This window comes from Lepisma saccharinum, chromosome 1 (genome assembly GCF_977018435.1).
Source record: "Lepisma saccharinum chromosome 1, izLepSacc3.1, whole genome shotgun sequence".
Taxonomy (NCBI): domain Eukaryota; kingdom Metazoa; phylum Arthropoda; class Insecta; order Zygentoma; family Lepismatidae; genus Lepisma; species Lepisma saccharinum.
In genome coordinates this window covers 154,973,585-154,994,050 of record NC_139229.1, presented here as the reverse complement: position 1 = coordinate 154,994,050, position 20,466 = coordinate 154,973,585, and the positions used below count along the sequence as shown (strand labels likewise).

The following is a 20,466-nucleotide window of genomic DNA, read 5'->3' as shown; positions in this document are numbered from 1 at the left end:
CTCAATGGACATGTTGAAAAAAAGACATATTCATTTTTTTTAATTTATTTTTTTTAGCGTAGGTAAAAGGAAGTCACTTGAATAAAGTGGGAATATAATCAAAATGTCCATCAGGTATTCATTGATTTCAAAAAAGCATATGATTCGGTCAAAAGAGAAATTATATAATATATTAATCGAATTTGGAATACCTAAGAAGCTTGTTAATATGATAAAAGTATGCACCAGTGAAACAGAAAGTAAAATTCGTGTGGGTATTTATGTGTCTGACAAATTTACAATTCATGATGGGTTGAAACAAGGAGATGCATTATATCCATTGCTCTTTAATTTTGCCTTAGAATATGCTGTTAGGAAGGTAACAGAAACTAACGAAGGACTAAAATTAAATGGTGTGACTCAGTTGTTAGCATATGCAGATGATATATACTTATTAGGGGTTTGGAAGTTAACAAAGAGAAAACTAAATATATGCTTACAGGCCGAAACCAAGGGTTAGGTAATAATCAAAATCTAATTATTGATAACAACTCGTTTGAACCAGTTTCCAAATTCAAATACTTAGGAGTAATATTAACAAATGAAAATTATATTAAAGAGGAAATAAAAAGTAGGCTTAATTCAGGAAATGCATGTTACTTCTCTCTTCATAAACTTTTGTCTTCTAGTTTAATAACTAAGAAACTAAAAGTTAAAATATACAAAACAGTAATTTTGTATGTAGTACTCGTATTATATGGGTGTGAAACTTGGTCCCTTACATTGAAAGAGGAACATAAATTGAGAGTATTTGAAAATAAGGTTCTTAGGAAAATATTTGGAGGGATGAGGAGACAGGTGAGTGGAGAAGGTTACATAATTTAGAACTACATAATTTGTATTCATGTCCAGATATTATTAGACTAATTAAATCAAGAAGACTTAGGTGGGCAGGCCATATGGCACGAATGGGAGAGGAAAGAGGAGTTTATAGGATTCTTGTTGGGAAACCTGATGGTAAGAGACCTATAGGATGGCCAAGACCAAGATGGAGGGACAACGTTGAGATGGACCTAAAGGAAATCGGAAGGGATGGAAAAGATTATATAGATCTTGCTCAATATAGGGACAGATGGAAGGCCTGTGTTGCTGCAGCCATGAACCTTCGGGTTTAAGAAGGCTAGAGAGTTAGTTAGTTAGTTAGTTTAAAAGGAAGTAGCTAAAAATGAGTAAATAAAAATATTACGTGGCAGAGTGGTTAGCACAGCGCACTACGACGCCAGGGGTCCCGGTTTCGAATCCCGACCTGCACATGAGTGTTCTCTGTGTGTGTCCCTTCATCAGTTTCAGCATTCGTCGCTCATGCTCATCTTCGCTTTCTGAACCGCCAGGTGTACAGCACGTGGCGTAGCGTTTCGCGTCCGAATTCCAGGAACAGGAAACTTACGGTTACCTGACCAAGTAGCGTTTCGTCCGAGGGCTACCATCCTAATAGTGTTTAATGAAGCAAACTCTTGCTAACACTCTTAAATGCTCCATCCAAGAAAATATCTTTTTGTTGTTTTAATATTTCTTTCCCTCTGGAAATTGCAAATCTCACCTTCATAGTTGTCAGATAGTAAGAAAGTGTTGCCATCTGACATGACTAAAATTTCTAGATCCAAGTTCACTTCCTCTCGACGATTTGTTTTGATTTGATTTGTTGTTTTAAGTCCACTTTATGCACATTAAGGCTAATAGGGATTGGACCTACAGTTTAAAGTGGGATCCGAACCACTTGTGCGTCCACCGGGTATCGAACCCGGGACCTCTCTCTCGACAATTTGTCTTGAGTCTGCACTCCGCTGTCTATGCAATGTAGTTTTAAAAGTTGTAAACCGAGGTATACTAGTCACCAGTTCCATCGCTGCCAGTGGTTAGTCAAGGTGTGACTCATCATCAGCCAGGCTAAAACGAAACGCAACTCATTAAACCGTCGCAGACGAACTGTAGCATTTTTCCAGAAATTTCGCTTTCGGACGAAACACTACTGAACCGTACAGCAGTCCCAATGCCTGCTCCAAGTTGCACAGGTGCTTTCGGAGCTCTTGGTTTGGAAAGGGGGTGGGGATGAGGAAAGGGTCTTGATTTTTTTATACTGAAGCTCGTTCATTTCGTTCTCCTATTTCTCTTGGTTGAATTTTCTGAGATACGGAATCTACCTCATTTTGCTTTTCATTATGTTTTATTGCATCACCCATGGTACGCTTACATGTACTACTTAACATTTTCAATTTCCCTGTACCCTTTGGTTAGGTACGGTAAAAATAAATAGCTGCCATTCGTCAAATGTTGTATTTTTGTTTTTGTTACCCATTTTTCTCGTACTTCAGTCAGGGAGCAATGCAGCTACTGGTAACAAATGTAGTCAGGAAGTAGCATCAATTGTTCCTTCCCCGCACTGTAGTTGACCAAAAAAAAACAAACTGTAAAGCCTCGTTTCTATTACCAGAAATTTGCCGTGCAACATGACGCGCGGCATGCGACGCTGCATGTGCCAAGCATTTGTTGAAATGGAAACTGTTTGCAACATGCCGCGGAACAAGTGCCGGGGACAAAATTGCCCCAACAATTAAGACGCACAACATGCGCCGCGGACAATGGAAACAGCCTGCAGCAAGTTCCTGGGGCATGCGCACTAGAGTAGAAACAGACGACGCGACTACAATCTGTGGTCCAACAAGATTTAATAACAAAGCAAAATCACTTACAGTCATTCTTACAAAGTTTTCGTATCCACTTTGAAGACGTAAGTCTCTCATCAACGAGTTATATGCTCCTTCCGAATTTCTTTTCGCTAGAAAACTTCTAATCCACCATCTAGGTCGTTTTCGCCTCTTATTTTTACAAGTTCATGGTGCGCGCCTGCCATAACCACAAAACCCGCCATAGTTGTATTGTTCATCTTTACACAAGTTAAATCACTACCAAATTATTACAATAGAAGAGAAGAAACACTGACTACTCTAAAACGCTACACTCAAGTCCTGCACTCCGGTGCTGTTGCGGGCGTATTTTGCAGAAGTAGTTTTGAATTGGAAACAGTGCACTGAATGACGCGCAACATGCGCCGGCACATGTTGCGCGTCATGGGTCTGGAACTTGTCAGAATGGTAACGTAGCTTAACAGAAACAGAAGGCTTTCACGATTTGTCTGAATATTAAAGTGATCTCTTTTTTCACACCCAAACATAAATAACTATTTTCAGATTTGAAAACGTAACAGGGGTGTAAGGGGTGACCTTCCACGTATTACAGCCAATCCTCAACTTCATTCCACGTAGTACACCCTGGACTGCTCTTTGCAGACTAACGAGACTCTGGCGACTGGCCCTATGGCCAGTATAATTCTGTGTATTCTCCTGCTTTCTGTCATATGCGCTGAGTGCCTCTTTACAGCCTCAGCTTTTAACCTGTCAGAATATTTTAATATTTCAGTTATGCAACATTACAGTTATGTTATTTGTTATGGTAAGGGGCTGCACCCCGTATAACGTGGCGGGTGCAAAATAGCCTAAGTGCTGACGCACCCAAAATTTAAAAAAAAAAGTTACATATAACTTTAAGAAATGAGTATAAATATTTCACCATCGTTTATATTTATGTACATGTTGTTAATTTTCAAATATTGTGAAGAAATGCAGCAAGATGCTACGTATTTGATTACTAATGTGAGCCACTGTATATGTTATGTTTTTATTTCATGAACAATGTATGGTCAAACATTACTTTGAGCTCCGTGGCGGAGTGGTTAGCACAGTGCAATACGGCGCCACAGGTTCCGAGTTCGGATCACAGCCTGTGCATTATTTTCTTTGTGATGTCCTTTCATCAATTTTGTCATTTCATCACCCATCCTCGTCTTCGCGATTAGCCAAAAGTGGCATAAAACCAAAGTTAAATATAACAAATCAAAATCAAACATTACTTGGCATGACAAGAATGGATAGGTTATTTTGAAGCTGCTGTTATTAAAAGCAAATTGTATGTAGCTTTCCTAGACAGAAGTTTCACACACAGAAACTGATTGATTGGATAACGGCTGCGGATTCCTACTCGAGCAGAAAATATATATATTTCCATTTATTACTTACAACAATAGCAGACTGATTTCCTGCTAAATCAAAGAAAACTTCCATTCACAGTTACAAATTGACGTGTTGAATGAAGTTAACTACAGATTTCTCTCACTCCAATTATGATTAACCGAACAGCACACCACAACGTGGGTCATTATATATTTCCAACTTACTCTCGAGTTCCTCAACTAAAAATATATTGACTGCGAGACAAAAACTCCTCTCCAATAACACATTATATGCAGAGTATACGTAAGTTGAAATTCCATCATAATAATAATTTGAATTCTTTAAGTAGTAGCTAAAAATATAATTTTTTTACATATTTTGTTAGCAAAATATGAAGTTCCTCACTTCACAAGGATAACATATACACAGTATTTCACAAGAGTTTTTAGTTCGAGCTAGTCGTAGGCCTATTATCAATATAAACGTCACTTCATTACTTAGTTAAAAAAAGGTGCCAGGCAATCAGAATTCGAGGGTATGCCTGAAATTATTTGTAGTATCTCATGTATCAAGGGGGCTTTTTAAGTAAAATGAAGGATACATACCACATACTTTGGTCAATTCAGAGTAGTAGAAACGTAATTATACTGCATGTTGCAACTGAAACCGTAGCCTCGAAGGCCGAAGTCGTTTAGTGATCCACTCATACACTCAGTATCAAACATTTCAAGTTCGAGTAGACATCTGGGCATGGCTGTTTTTTTTTTTGTTTTTGTAAGCATCCCTTCATAGAGTTAATATGATCATCATTCATCTTCATCGTCGCGATTATCTACAAGTGGCAGAAAAGCAATATAAAACATGAATAATACAAAAGTATAACAAACAAAAAAGGATAAAAGGATGAACTGAGTTTGAGTTAATGATAGGAAGTTTTATAAAATTACTGTTTCTTGAATAATCTTGTCCTTTGTTCCGATTGTATTTATCAGTCACACGTTGCACAATGTCCATGTCGACTGCCGTTCTTGCGTTCTTGAAAATTACTTTCTTGTCTGTCTATGCCCTTCTTCCAAACGTGGTAGGTAGGCGGGCGTTCTGTCTGTTTCTACACCAAAAAGTTTAATGCACCTCCTGTCCAAGAAGACAAGAATTACTGAAAGTAATTTTCAAAATTGTAAGCGGATGAGGGCCCTTGTAAATGATAAAATATACTGTCCTTTTATTCTCTTAGTTTTGAGAATCACTTTCCATACAATTCTTGCCTTCTTGAGAGTCCAATGGCCCTGTCTAGCTACAGACCAGTTGCACAAACGCGGTTTCGTTTGTTTCGTACAACAATTCCATCTAACATTTCGTTTCTACGCATTTTCTACTTGCCAAAAGTGCCTTTCATATAGCCCCAAGGCGTTGTCTACTCGGATGCTTCGTGATCGAAGGTCACGTGTACAAAGTTTCAGGATTCAGATTTTCCGATTTTGCGTGGTGCTGCTGCTATCAGTTCTGTTCGCCTTCTCAAGGTCGCACAGCAAGCAATTATTTTTCGTCTTCCGGTAGGAGAAAGCTTGCCTCTCGCTTAGGTGGACGAACGCGTGGCACGGTTGATTTTTTGGCTCGACCATGGTTGGTCCTTTATGATTCGTCCTTCATCAACTTAATCTAAGCACGAATCATTTTCATCGCCAAACAACTGTATTTTTTTAAAAAAAATGATGTAATACGTGTAAACAGAGAGAGAGAGATATAGATAGATATAAACGTTTTCCCTCAACAAACGTTTGCTTTGCTGTCGTATAAAGTGAACGTACATGTTAAAATTCATCTAGCATAAATAATCAAATTAGAACAAATTCACATAAAGCGATTAAGTATGCAGAAAATAAATATATTTGTGATAAATACATAGTTAATAAGTAAATTCCAATAACCAGAACTTTAGTCACGCCGAATCTTGTTTACTGATGTTTTCAAACGTTTTGTTTTACAATTTAATTTTTTCACTGACATCCAAAACGAAAATACGTATTATAACTTAGTGACTTTCAAGGGGTCAAAGTACTGTAATGTTAGTATGCTGCCGATCATAATTATGAAGCTTCTTCGAAAACGCCTTCGATAACGGTATTTGCTATTCGTAACGGATATGTGTATCACTTTTTCGAAACAGACTTTTGTGGAGGAAAAGAACTGTAACGTTACAAAAGTAACGAGCACAATTATACGAGAGACCTATGTTATTCTCTCCGGAACACGGCATCGGACACGGTATTGCACATCGGAACGTCTGTATCATACCAGCTATAAATAACGTTGTTGCTTTGAAAAAAGGAGTGTAACGTTTTTACAGCCGTGACCTCAATTAAGTTACTGGTTAATTGTAACGTTACTATCACTTTGCACACACACTAAAGTTACTAGTCAATACGTGACAAACCTCTTTCTTACCCTGTAACGTTACTGGTTGCCGGCAATGGATGTAACGTTAAAGTGTCACGTGAAGACCTACTCCTTTAGAGATCAGTTATGGTTCGGTACCGTTATGCACACCTGTAACGTAATGTTCATATACCTGAGGTAACGTTTCTGTTCACGAAAAAAGTTATTCTGTTTCTGGTTGTAACGTAACGGAAACCGTAATTGAAAATACCGTTCCATTTCGTTACGTTACGACTCCCTGGTTGGGACACTCATGCATTTTGCTGCAAAACTCTGTGCAAGGTGTGAAGTGGCAACCCAGTAACATTGCTGGAAGAAATGGGAAAGGCAGACAAAAGGCACAGGCATTTTGTGGTGGCAAGGTTTATCCATAAATTTCCATGTGCAGCAGGGGGTGTAAATTTGTATTTATGGAGGGGTGAAATGGTAAATATTGAGCCAAAATAACCATAAATTGGGCCTTTGTGATTGTGTAACAATATAGCCACATTGTAATGCACCCAAACATAGGAAAATGAATATTTTGGGTTAATTTCATTAATTTAATTATAAAGTTTCTTTCATTGAATTGAATTGAGTTGTTGTTTTAAGTCCACTTTATGCACAGTAAGGCTAATCAGGACTGGACCTACAGTTTAAAGTGGGATCCGAACCACTATGTGCCTCCACCAGGTATTGAACCCAGGATCCATCGATTACAAGGCAACGACGCTACTACTGAACCATCGGGGAGGCCCAAGTTTCTTTCATGTTGGAGCCGACTGGTTGACTGGCAGCCTTCTCCCTACCCACTCTGGCATAGTTACATGATCATAATCAATATTAACATACTTGTAAGCACCAAGTCACGTCACACTGACCACCTACATATCCTTAGCTCAGAAATGTTGAAGATCTTCCAATATTGGGGAATATGAGTATTTTCCTCTCTTATCTTACATATTTTCTTTATTTCTTTAAAATAATAGTAAGAGATATTCAAATGATGAATTTTTAGAGCTATATTGTTTGTGCATTTTACAGAAATTTGTAATTTCTATTTCAATGTGTTGTAGCATAGTGTAGCACATCATAATGATTTTATATACTGATATAAAGCAAATTTTAGCTCACAAATAGACAAAAAATAAATAAATATTAGCCAGCTACATTAATAACTATATTAAAATCATAAGAGCAACTCATGTGTCATACCTATAAATTGAGGTGCATGTTTACCACTGTAGGAAACACATGCAGTTGCATTAAATCCTGTTCCATTTATTAGTATCTTCTCCACATCAGTTGAAAGCTGAGCTTCGAACTTTATGATTGGACGACTCCTTAATATGGTCACATGGCCTGAATTGTATGCTCCAATAGCAATATCTGGGAAAATATAGGTCATATTATTATCATGTGTCAATGATCATATTCTCTCATAAAAATGTTAACAAAATTCCACAGAAATGTTATGCTTTCATAATTTAAATATTTAAAATATATTTAATATGATTTATTTTACCATAATTCTCACTTGCCAGCCCACGTGGCAGAGTGGTAAGCACATTGTGCTACGACGCCAGGGGTCCTGGGTTCGAATCCCGGCCTGGGCATGGATGTTTCATATTATCATATTATAATCCCTGATCCCAATATTCGCAAGTTAGCCAGAAGTGGTGCAAAAAGCGAAGTAAAATAAAGCAAATAAATCAATCATAATTCTCACATAAGAGATTCTTGACTTGTCACATAATCTACATACATTAATTCAGTGGTGGCTCGTAGTTTCAGAATGTTGGTGGTTGCAGGGAATATATATATAAATAATTTTAATATATTTATAATGTAATGATATATATTCATAATTTTATGTGTATGTATATTTGAGCTGAGTCGATGTATCAGTATCGGTAAATATTGGTTGTATTTTGTTCATCGGTACCGGCCCTTTCGCAGGATCCACAAAATGCCACGTGATCCTTTCGAGGTGGTATACGAGGGTCACTATTTATATTTTGAGCCTAACAATAAAAAAACAGGAATTTGGCATTGAAAACTGCTTTATTGTTTTTCGAAGTATTCTCCTTTATGGCCAATACACTTTTGCATTCGTTCGAACCATCTGTCAAAGCAGTTTTTCCAATCTTCTTGAGACACCTCCATAATATGGTTTTTGAACGCATCAACGGCGTCTTCTGCCGACGAAAACCGTTGTCCACACAATTTATTCTTGACATTCGGGAACAAGAAGTCATTGGGTGCCAAATCAGGACTGTACGGTGGATGACCCATCAATTCGATTTTTTGACTGTTCATAAAGTTGGTTGTTAGACGAGATGTGTGACAGCTGGCATTGTCTTGATGAAGAATGATCCGACGGAGTTTGTTTGTTTTCCGTATTTGACTGAAGACCTCTGGCAAACAAATTGTTGTGTACCATTCAGAGTTGACAGTTCTACGTTCCTCTAAAGGCACAGTTGCCACAGGACCAGTTTTCCCGAAAAAACAGGCGACCATTTGTTTCGATGTGCTTCGAGGGCAAACAACTTTTGTTGGATTGGGTTCATCGTGAAACACCCATACAGTCGACTGCTGTTTACATTCTGGCTCATATGCATACATCCATGATTTGTCACCTGTTACAATCTTATATACGTCTTTTGAAGCACCACAATTGTATTTATTGAGCATTTGTTTGCACCAATTGACGCGAGCGTCTTTTTGAGTTTTTGTCAAATTGTGTGGGATCCAACGAGAACATACCTTTCTCACAGCTAAATGATCATGTAATATTTTATATATGCTGGTGGAACTAATGCCTATGGTTGCCTCAATCTCACAGTATGTCACATGACGATCTTGCAGTATTAGGTTTTGCACAGCATCAATGTTTTCTTGAACAACAACTGATTTTGGACGACCTTCGCGAATCTCGTCGGTGAGCGAATTGCGGCCAGGATTAAATTCGTTATACCAGCGTTTCACAGTGGCAAAGGATGGGGCTTCATCGCCAAATGTGGAAGTAAGTTGATCGATGCACTCTTGTCTTGATAATCCACGTCGAAAATCGTAAAAAATCATCGCACGAAAATGTTCACGAGTTAATTCCATTTTATTGTTGTTGCGCAATCTCCAAGGCAACATAAACAACACAAATGAAGCTATTGACAAAACATTTGAAGTACGTTATGGTCAATAATGACAGACGATTCCGTGCAAACGTCAAATCGCGCCTAACTTCAATCAGTGTTGCCAAGGCTCAAAATATAAATAGTGACCCTCGTAATTAATAATTATCATGCAAAATTTGAAGTTTCCATTTGTTCAGCAACAATATTGTACAGAATTTTGTTTTTTGTGTTACGTAAGAAGTACTTTAATGTCAGTGATGTGCGGTGATGTCAGTGGCGTGCCCAAGGGAGGTTGGTGTGGGTCATAATCCCCCCTCCCCCCTTTAGGGCCTAGTATTCCTAAAAATTGAACGTCAAAGAAAGGAAAGGATTGCAAAATCAGGAAGGACTACTTAAAAGAAGCACACATTAATCCCACCCACTTTCGAAAATCCAAAACATGTTGATTTCACTATGAAGCCAGAGATGCGGGGTTCAAACCCCTACCTGGGTATGGGTGTTATTTGTGTTTGTCCCTTCATCAATTTTATCGTATCATCTTGATGATTAGCCAAAAGTGTAGGAAAAGCGAAGTAAAACAAACCAAATCAATCAATGCATTGATTTATGCTACTTAGCGTCGCTGACACATTTGCTTAATCGCGAAGATGATACAATAAAATTAATGAAGAGACAAACACAAATAACACCCATGCCGAGGTAGGGGTTCGAACCCGGAACTCCTGGTGTCATAGCATGCAGTGATAACTACTCCCTCGTGGCTGGTTGATTTGGTGTTTAAGTCCACTTTATGTTCATAAAAGCTAATCGGGACTGGCCCTACAGTTTAAAGTGGGATCCGAACCTGCCTCCACCGGGTATCAATCTGGGGCCACTTGCACTCCTCTACGGAGGTCGGCCGACAACAAAGATGAGTGGAAAGCTCTAACTATTCGGATACGTGGGTATCGATAAAGCAAACTGCGTATTTACTCAGTGGGACGTAAATTTCAATTGAATTTTTGAAACACCATATTTGTATGTGATTAACGTTTTTCTAAAAAAATTGCATTGCTTGATTTCCCTAATTTCTCCATCTCACGATCTCGTTACTGAAGGATCCGGACTCGAGCACTGGCCTGTGCATGAGTGTTCCTTTGTAACCACTCTTCATCCGTTTAATTTAATCAACGTTCATCGTCATGGCAGAATTTAGGTAAAGTGATGGAAAAGCAATGCTAAACAAAGGGGGGAAAATACAAATAATTTCCTCCCAGTGCATCTGCAGGGCACTGTGAAATCAGGAGTCCAGAGTTCTCTGTTTATTATTGTCTCTCATGACTTCCATAAGTTCATTAGCTAGTTATCGCGATTAAATCTATACAGCTAGAAAAAGCGATGGGAGGTGGCAAAAATTCAATATATTAGAGGAGATAAACAGGTAACAAAACACACTTTATTCTACTTTCTTCAATGATATTCATTTGGCTTTTTGAGTTCTGTGATACATTTTTCATTCCAAATCATCTCATTATTCACTGCAGAGTACAACACACAGGAACAAGAATGCGCGGTCGTCACGGGTTCGAATCCAAGCCTGAATTGTTCTTTGTGAGGTCCCTTCATCAATTTCATTATATCATCATTCATCCTCATTTTCGCGATAACCAAATGTGGCAGAAAGGTGAAGTAAAATAAACCAAACCAACAACAACAATTAGAACGTGCATTTTCTTGCCCAAATTAATACATCCGTATTTATGACTGTTTAGCTTACCCATTTGTTATTGGAGGACAAATTATTAGTATATTTAAATAAAACATTACTAAAACGAGAGCTAGATATTTGTTATTTAATCATTATATATTCCATATTTGAAAAAAAGAAAAGAAACCATAACATATTTGTCTGCACATAATACAAGTACGTTCCTATTCATATACAAATAAAACTACATCCCATATTATACATACATATTGTACAACGTTTAAAAGGTTGTGTAAATACAGAGAACATAAGTACTGCATAAAATTTTCTCCTGAGTTCTTTAGAGGATTTACAAAGGAATCGAAGGGAAACCTATAGGAGATAGACTGGAGGACCTGAAACCACGGGCTTTCAACCCTTCCCTTTCGCTTCGGGCGGTTGTCTATACCTGGAACTGGTAATGCGGAAGAAGAACCAGCTAGGGTTCACATCGAGGGATGAGAAGCACGTGGAAAGAAGTTTTGCATATGAACTGAGGCTTTAAGTCAATAAATATTGTGATTTGAAAATAATTAGAGACGTGAGATTGATTAATCTATCTCTGCTAGACTAGCTACTCCTCAGTGCATGTCACAGTTTAATGTTCAGATTCAACTGTTGAATATTTTGAAGGAAAACTGATAAATCGATGCTTCTAATTGGGCTCACCCAATAATATTAATCAGTATTTTGAACAATTTTCAAGCATTGGTATCGGTATCGGTTAACAACAGTACACTAAATATCGCAACTATAACAATAGACAATTAGACCCAGCACCCACGCCACATCAGGGAAGATAACTAGCACTCCACTTGTATACAATAAGTTATATTTTAAACTGAATTTGGATTGGTGATTGGTGGTAAGGTTACTAAATTAGGTTAAAATTCTCCCCAAAAGAAAATATTTTTCCTTGTCTAACATGGACATTTTGTCTGTTGCTGTATGACATGGGACAGTAAGAACTTGCCTACTGTTCACATGCTGTTGCTCTCTAATGGTGTAAAAAATAATTAGCATCCCAGCATTTCCTGCCGGTTCGTCGTGAAGTCTCCTTCCTTGCCTGCGCCTGGTGGGTGACCTTTGTAGCACAGTCTCTACAACGAGGAGTCAGCTTAGGCACGAGGATAGGAACAACGGCATTGAACCTCGCTCCAATACTCCTTGCTGCAGAGATCAGGCCGTTGCTTCAGCGCTGCAATGTCGACCTGTTTGTCTACTCATATACTGTGAAATCTTGCAGGTTGCTTCCTTCTTTTCAACGGATCATAATGGAATTAGCTCTTTTAAAGCAATCAAGGGTAAAATTATTTGTTTACGTTGAATATATTTAATAGGAAAGCAATGAAAAAAAATACTAACAAAAAGCATGACATTTCATGGTAAAATATCCGGTCGTTGTGCAACACTGCAATAATATCAGTAACCGCCCCTGCATTAATTGCATACATACATAATGCATTATTCTTAGAACATAATACACAAAAATTATTAAAAATTACCACTCATTACTGACTGTTAATTAACAGTGTTTGGACAACTCTATCTCAAGCACTTTCCTGAGAATATCAATATGTGAACTGAGCTTTAATAAAGATAGAGTATGAGGAAAATTAGCTCACCAGTATAGTGATTGTTGTCAGTGTCAATGCCTCTTGATATGCTTACACCAAAAGTTGAAATTGAAGGATTAACATCAGATGCCATGATACGTTGAACATATTGAGGCACAATTCCATGCTTGTCTCCGTGATAAATATAAACTGCACCATGTCCATTGTCTTCATAAGGAGCACCCACTGCTATATCTAACATAGAAAATGTACATATTGATTCTCACATATAAACAATAGACTAATGATGCTTGATAACTTATGGGTATTATATCATGAATTCTATACACATTTATCAATTGACAAAAGTCCATAAAATAGTGGTAGAAGCATAATTGATGTTAAAAATCTTGTGGAATTAAAGCAAAAATTTGTGAGAAGCTAACAATTATAAACACAATTTGGGGAAAAAGTCATGCATATAAAATTTTTAAGGGGAAGCAGTACAGTTTTGCATAAATGCCGTTGAAGTACTTACAAGCTCTTGAGAAGTTCTAGATTATAAATTATGTTTATGTTGAGTACTAGTTGAATGTTAAGTCAGTTCAGTTCAGTGTCAGATTAACAATCTTCTCACGCGAAGGATGATGTTCTCTCTTTCAGATCTCACCCACTAGGTTTATTGTCATCTCTGGAGTGCTATCACTCAATTTTAGATTTAAGTGGGAGTAGTGAGCCTGCATTTACTCCAAGTTAATTAATTGTTTACTGTTAATTTTGTATATCTTGGGGAGGGGTGATCTCTTATTTTTGGATGTCAAGGGAAGAATATCACCTCTTTTTAGACATTCAAGAGGGAAATAATATATCGCCATTTACTCTCACATTACTCTATGATTTATGTCAGTTTTAGATGTCTTGTAAAGGGGTGATCACTTCATTTTAAATGTCAAGGTGGGATCACCTTTTAGATATCTTGGGATAAATACTTTTAGGAAACATCTTGAGTTAAGCATTTGATGATGATTTTAAACATTCTATATACATTCCCCGGCCGGTTCAAATCAGGGAACTTTTCTAACATTGGAAGCAGCCCCGGCACCCACCCAGCATCGAATGATACCTGGGGGAAACCCTGGGGGTAAAGGCAGTCAGGGGCATGATGCTGATCACATCACCCCCACTCACGACCAGATCAAGAAAGTGTGGGGCATTACCCCCACACCCCTTATACGCCTTCATGGCATGGTGCTAAGCACAGGGGAGCACTTTACTTTACTTTACATCAAACCTTCATTGAGACTTGTTGCATGGCCACCTCGCTCCCCAGATTTGACCTGCTAGATTTTTCTTGTAGGGTTTCATTAAAGATCGGCTTTTGTACAATGTTTACCTGCTGATCTTTCTGAGCTGAGAATTTGAATTAACGCCGCCACTGCAGAAGTGACGCTAGACTTACTGGTGAAAGCCTGGAATGAAATAGACTTCAGGTGGGATGTATGCCACATTACAAAAGGTAGCAACATCGACCCAACATGAATGTTGTATGACAAACTTGATGTGTTTTGCTTTATAATGGCACCTAAACCGACTCTGTAAATTATCTGAATAAATTTCTATATGCCTTCAATGTTGTAAAGTCCTTTTTGAATCACCCTGTAGATGATGTATCAACATGGCGAATTGTGTTTTGAGCGCAAAGCCGGCCTTGCAACTTTTAGTGTCTCATTTTTGCCTTTAATTGAATGCAGAGAAAGGCAAGAACTTGCAGGGGTCATTTTTCCATGATGTATTTTTTAAAATTGCTGCAAATAAAATTTAGTGAAAATGCCCATTACTAGTTACCTGGATGTCCATCTAAGTTGATATCTCCAATATTTGCAATGGTCATCCCGAACCTAGCACCACGTTGCTTGCTGCCCATAATCATCCACTTCTGCCCCATTTCCTTCATCCTTCCTCCATCTTCATTCAGGTACACATACACACGTCCTTCATCTCCGCTATAGACTGCAGAATTCTGGGTGACCAAGGAATGCAGCGGGGCACCAATTACAAGATCATCAAGTCCATCGGCATTCAGATCTATAACGCAGAGTGTTGAACCAAAGTATTCTCCCATTTGAAAACCCTCCAGCTCAATGACCATGTCAAATTCTCCCTCTGGATATATTGGAAATCGGAACACAAAAACCTAGGTGTGGGAAAACTTACTTTGTAGGCAGTAAATGCACACATATACAAGAAAAGAGGTTAGGGTAACCCCAAACAAAAGTTATCAGCCTTCATAAAAATTTACATATTATAGGAAATTCTCACTACACAATATAAATAACATATATATTACATGGTGCTACCATGTCTTGTGCTTAATAACATATGTGAGTAAAAAATGTATAAGGAGGAACCAAAAATATGATTTTTTTGGTAAGATTCGTTCCTACATTGCTGTAAGCAGTCATACTTATTTTAAAGTAACTGCTTATCAAATACTTGTGTGTGAGTTGTCAATTTAAAAGTGGCAAGAAAAGGTGATAACACCATGTAGGTGCTATCAGGCAGTGAGCAATGTCAGTTTGAGCACATGTTTATGTGTGGAGTGCCAAAAGTGGTTAGTGCAGTGAGTGCTGTTGTGTATCTATGAGGTTGATTTGATTGATTGACTTAGTTTATTTTACTTCGCGTTTTGTGCCTCTTGGCTAATTTGCGAAGATGGGGATGAGTGATGAAATTGATGAATGGACATTCACAAACAACCAAGCCCGAGTGGGATTCGAAACTGGGACCTTGGTGTCGCAGTGTGATGTGCTAACCACTCGGCCACAGGGACCGGCATGTATGAGGTTGAAATGAACACCATCTTGTGGACTTTTTTTGTGGATCAAAATCCAGGTTTGTCCATGGCAAGAATGTGCAAAAATGTGATCAAGACTTGCATGAAGCCTGTAGCAACAATGCCTAGCTGTAGCTGATGGTTGCAGAATAGGTAAGTGCATTTCTTTAGGAGGTTGTGATGCATCAGTGAGAACAACCTCAACATGAGGAAAATTGCATCATGCTGGGTTCTCGATATTGTCACCATTGTGCAATCTAATCACTCTTCCTCATTCTTGCAATTAGCCATCAATTGGCAGAAAACCAGTGTTAAGTTAAAAATACAAAATATTCCCAATATATGATCATCGTGATTAGCACTGTAAAATAACAAAAATATAAATAAAAAATATACAAATCAATATGTGATAATTATCTATATTTAACATTGTTTTAAGGATATTGAATCATAACTAGAATTATGAATCCAGTCACATGGCATACATAATTTTGTTAGTTTGACTCCAGAATTGCCTATATGTTCCTTCAGGATTAAGTCACATTACTTGAGAACAGAGATTTGGAATGCTCTAAGAGGACAGAACAAAGATTTGGAAGGCTCTAAGTGAGATAGGAGTAGAGGAAGAGATACTGTGTAGAGTGCAGAGCACATATAAGGCCAACCAGAGCTGTGTGAAGACACCAGTGGAAAGAACGGAGTGGTTCAGTATAAGTAATGGACTAAAACAGGGAAGTGCTCTTTCCCCACTGCTCTTCATAATTACAATTGATGTAATTAACAAAGAGGTGGGGAAGAAATGAAGGCCCTGTTGTTCGCTGATGACCTAGTAACAGGGCTGCCATTAGGGGTGTGTGACGCATGCCACCGCACAGGGCCTTGCACTTTGAGGGGCCTCGCGGTTCCAGATATTTAATGTTATTGACTCTTTTATTCACATTCATTTCTGGTGAAATATTGATCACATTAGAATAGATAAAATAAAATAAAAGAAGCCTATATTGGCAATACAGCTACATTTGCAATCAGTATATATATATATAGAAAAGGAAATCGAAAATGGGGACAGCAAGCTTGCTGTGAAAAGAGAATTTCAGCACTAACACAGTCGAGTTTCTTACTTGTGGTCCCAACTTTCTACAGATTCCCTGTCAAACTCTATTGTGATTATTTGCGTTCAAACCAAGCTCCCAGGCCCCAAATTTGAGGATGGAGAATTTACGATGTAGGTAAATTGACAGATGTCAAGAAGAGGATAGACCGTGTCAGGGAAACTTGTCCCGGTCAGCATTTTGCCTTTTGTGTGAAATGGATCCGCAGCTAAATAGAAATAAAGATTTGGAGATACTTTTATTCCTACTTCCTTGAAACCCAAGGAAGGGGCGTGGATTTGTAGATATAGCGGATTTTACCACTATGCCAATGAACAAAAAAGGCTAACCTCAGGGTGATATTTGAAGAGTGGATGAGGGTGAATTGCCCCCCTCTGGTTTCTCTATCCTCCTGTGGTCAAAGTTGACCTGATTTCCGCCCGCTTCGGGGGAAAGTAGAGGTCAAAGAACCTTGTCCTGTGGTTGCTAATGTTTTGCTCTTAGGGGAGCAAATGTATGTTCTAAATTTTATAATGTCCCAATGCTTCAGGAACAACAGAAATTCCTCACATTGGAAATTTTTCAAATAGCACAATGGGCTCTCCTCACTTGCCAGATTATTGACAGAAACTTATTTGGTGTCAAAATTTGACTTCAATTATGGTATTGACCAGGGTGCACACAGAGGGGGCTGATAATTGTGTGGTCTGAATCATCAAAATACTCTTATTTGGAGGTGTTTTTTTCTTAAAATAATATTTTTATTAAAATAATATAAAATCCAACAGCATACATTTTTCTTAAATATATGTAATATTGTAATATGTGAAAAAAAGTTTACACCTTGGCACCATGCTGCAATATGTGCAATGAGGTGGGGGAGAGGGGAATCAGAATGTATATCCTTACTAATGTATTTACTTTAGCTGGTTTCAAGTCACTTTTACTACCAGGTGCAAACATATTTAGTTCGTTAGGTGAACGGAATGATGAATTTTGGGGGAAGACAGATCAATTAAAGTGTAATGCTAAGTGATTTCAGTTATGAAATAGTTACGCTGTCTTAATTAAATGCTTTATGAGAATTATGACATGATGTAGATGAATGCCATTGGCCTTTGGTAGGAGGGGATGGTAATAGGAGGGGATGGTAACCCCTGGGATTGACGACGTGAGGGATACATTTTATCTGAGAGGTAATCTACATTGTGCTCTCTAAAAGAATTTCCCTCAATTATATCATACCAAATATTTATACTTCCACAACACATGTGTAAAGAAGTCTTGGAGGTAGTTTGGGGGTGGGGGTTCTTTGCATAAGCAAAGGGACTTAGCTGGGGAATACCATTCTCTCGCACCCCCCTTCCCACTGCACCTAGAGCATTGGTAAAGATTTTAAGAAACACACAAATATTTATATTCATGTATGGATATATACATATGTACTCAGGCTGTTGCTGCGAACCATCGACAATGTTTCACAGCATGAAGAGGACATCAATGTGAACAACTTTTCTGGATAACGTTTTGTTGATGTAAAGTCGATGAAGTTTCATTTCGACTTTACGACTCCTCAAAAATCGTCATTTATATCCTATATGTTTGCAGTCGCAAATCACATTTTTCTACCGGAAAACTATCAAATCTTCAGTATGTATGCTATGGATAGATAGGAAAGGGTCGCCCTCAGGATATTAATATAACTTAGCGAGTCGCTAAAGAATGATAAGCAACAGTACGTGAATTGAGCGAAAGTTAAAATCAGGAATGTCTTTCTGCCTGCTTCTCTGCCAACACAATCCCGCTTCCATACAGTACTAATGTCTCTATGTTGGTAAAGTTCCCCGTGCATATAGCACCGTGTCATGAAGCCACATTTAGGAGATGTGGGTGTAGGCTCTTACACATTGTCAATCTCAGCCATTTTGGAGGTGACGTGATCAGCACAATGCTCCAGCTGCCTTTACCCCCAGGGTTGCCACAGGGGTGCCCCCAGGTGCACATTTATTTCAGGCTGGGTTGGGCCCCAGAGCAGCTTTATGCGGGGACAAGGCCAGAAAATATCCAACCTTAGATCACCCATCCCGGGAATCTAAACCGGGTCTCCCGCATGACAGTTAGATGCCCTACCGATGTATGTTTGTAAGGATGAATCTGTAGAGCATGGCTACATACATACAGGATAAAATGTGTTTTTTCGAGGGCTGATAGAAAGCCGAAACAGGTCCTGAAGTAACAAAAAGTTATGCATTACAGAAAGTTATTTGTCTTCATGTTCTCAACATGCTGCAAAATTTTGTTGGTGGCTCAAGGGAAATCCTTGTGTTGAAGGTGGAGTAATAATTATGCAATATTAATAACCATGGTGGTTTTAGTGTAGAATTTTACGAGGAATTGAAGGTGCATACAGTTTCATTTTTCAACGTGGGTATAGTTCACGCAGAGCCTCGCACTTCCTAACGGCGGCTCTGCCTAGTAATATGGAGAAACAGTGAAGAAGTAGTACACAGACAGCTTGACAGTTGGAATGAGGAAATCAGAAGAGCAGGAATAAAATTCAGTGCAGAAAAGAGTGAAGTACTAATAACAACAAGAAACAGAGCTAGAAATGCACCAAGAATAAAGATGGACACAGAAGAGTTGCGGGTAGTGGAGAGCTTCAAATATCTAGGAAGCATAATTGAGAGAAGTGGAAGAATAGATGGGGAGGTAAACAGAAGAGGACAAATGGGTGGTGGACTATATCAAAGCGTTCAAAGATTAATATGGAACAGGGATGTACCTATGAAATGCAAAAAGGTAATATATAATACATAATATGTACCAATAATTATGTATGGAGCAGAAACTTGGACAATGACAGAGAGAGACAAAAGAAAGATGCAGGAGGTGGAGATGAATTTTTTTAAGGAGTATATTGGGGAAGACTAGAAGGGATAGAATAAAGAAAGAGGAGATCCCACAGACTGGGGGTGGTGAAGCTTCAGGACAAAATAGATCAGGCACAGATAAGATGGTTTGGACACATGAAGAGGATGGATGCAGAAAGACAACCAGTAAGAGCTTATAATGCAGAAGGAATGGGAATAAGGCCAAGGGGAGACCAAGATGTCTGTGGAAAGAGCAGATAGTGGAGAGTGTTAGGAGAAGATGACAAGTTCGGAACACTGTGGAATGAGGAATGGTGGAAGACCAGAGGCTTGACTCCTATGCTGAACCAGCCAGAGACAGGAAACTGCGAAGGATGATGATGACTTCACTATTTTTCATTAACTTGTTATTTTTAACCCTTTAATGACACTTTTTAGAAATATTTCTCTTGGCAAAATAGTGCATTTGAAAGAATCATATGGAATAATGTCTTACCGTTCCTCTGTACGAGGCTCCCCTTGGTGCCCCAGAAACATAGAGTGTTTCATTAGAAGAGCTCAAGAACTTTCCAGATGACACAGAGTAGCCTGGAATACAAAGACATTCAGTTTAGCAAATAAGTTATATAGTATAGGAACATCATAAAATGTTGAGCTGTGTTCAAGGGATATAATCATGATACATTACACTAACCATTAATCAGGAAGATAAATACACTACATAGCTAAAAAGTCACCAGACACCCATTGCTGTTGGTTCCAAATGCACCAGTCATGTTATTAAAAGGATGTCAA

General features: G+C 38.4%; 1 protein-coding gene across 1 annotated transcript in view; it reads right to left on the bottom strand.

Annotated features, from left to right (window-relative positions):
* LOC146002889 (integrin alpha-PS3-like) overlaps positions 1-20,466 on the bottom strand; it is a 102,440-nt gene that overhangs the window by 49,789 nt on the left and 32,185 nt on the right. Inside the window, exons 8-11 of the mRNA XM_083140969.1 lie at positions 20,168-20,259; positions 14,723-15,071; positions 12,947-13,132; positions 7,677-7,850 (exon numbers count right to left, since the gene is read on the bottom strand). Of these exons, the coding sequence (XP_082997095.1) occupies positions 7,677-7,850; positions 12,947-13,132; positions 14,723-15,071; positions 20,168-20,259 (801 nt within the window). The remainder of the gene's footprint in view (positions 1-7,676; positions 7,851-12,946; positions 13,133-14,722; positions 15,072-20,167; positions 20,260-20,466) is intronic.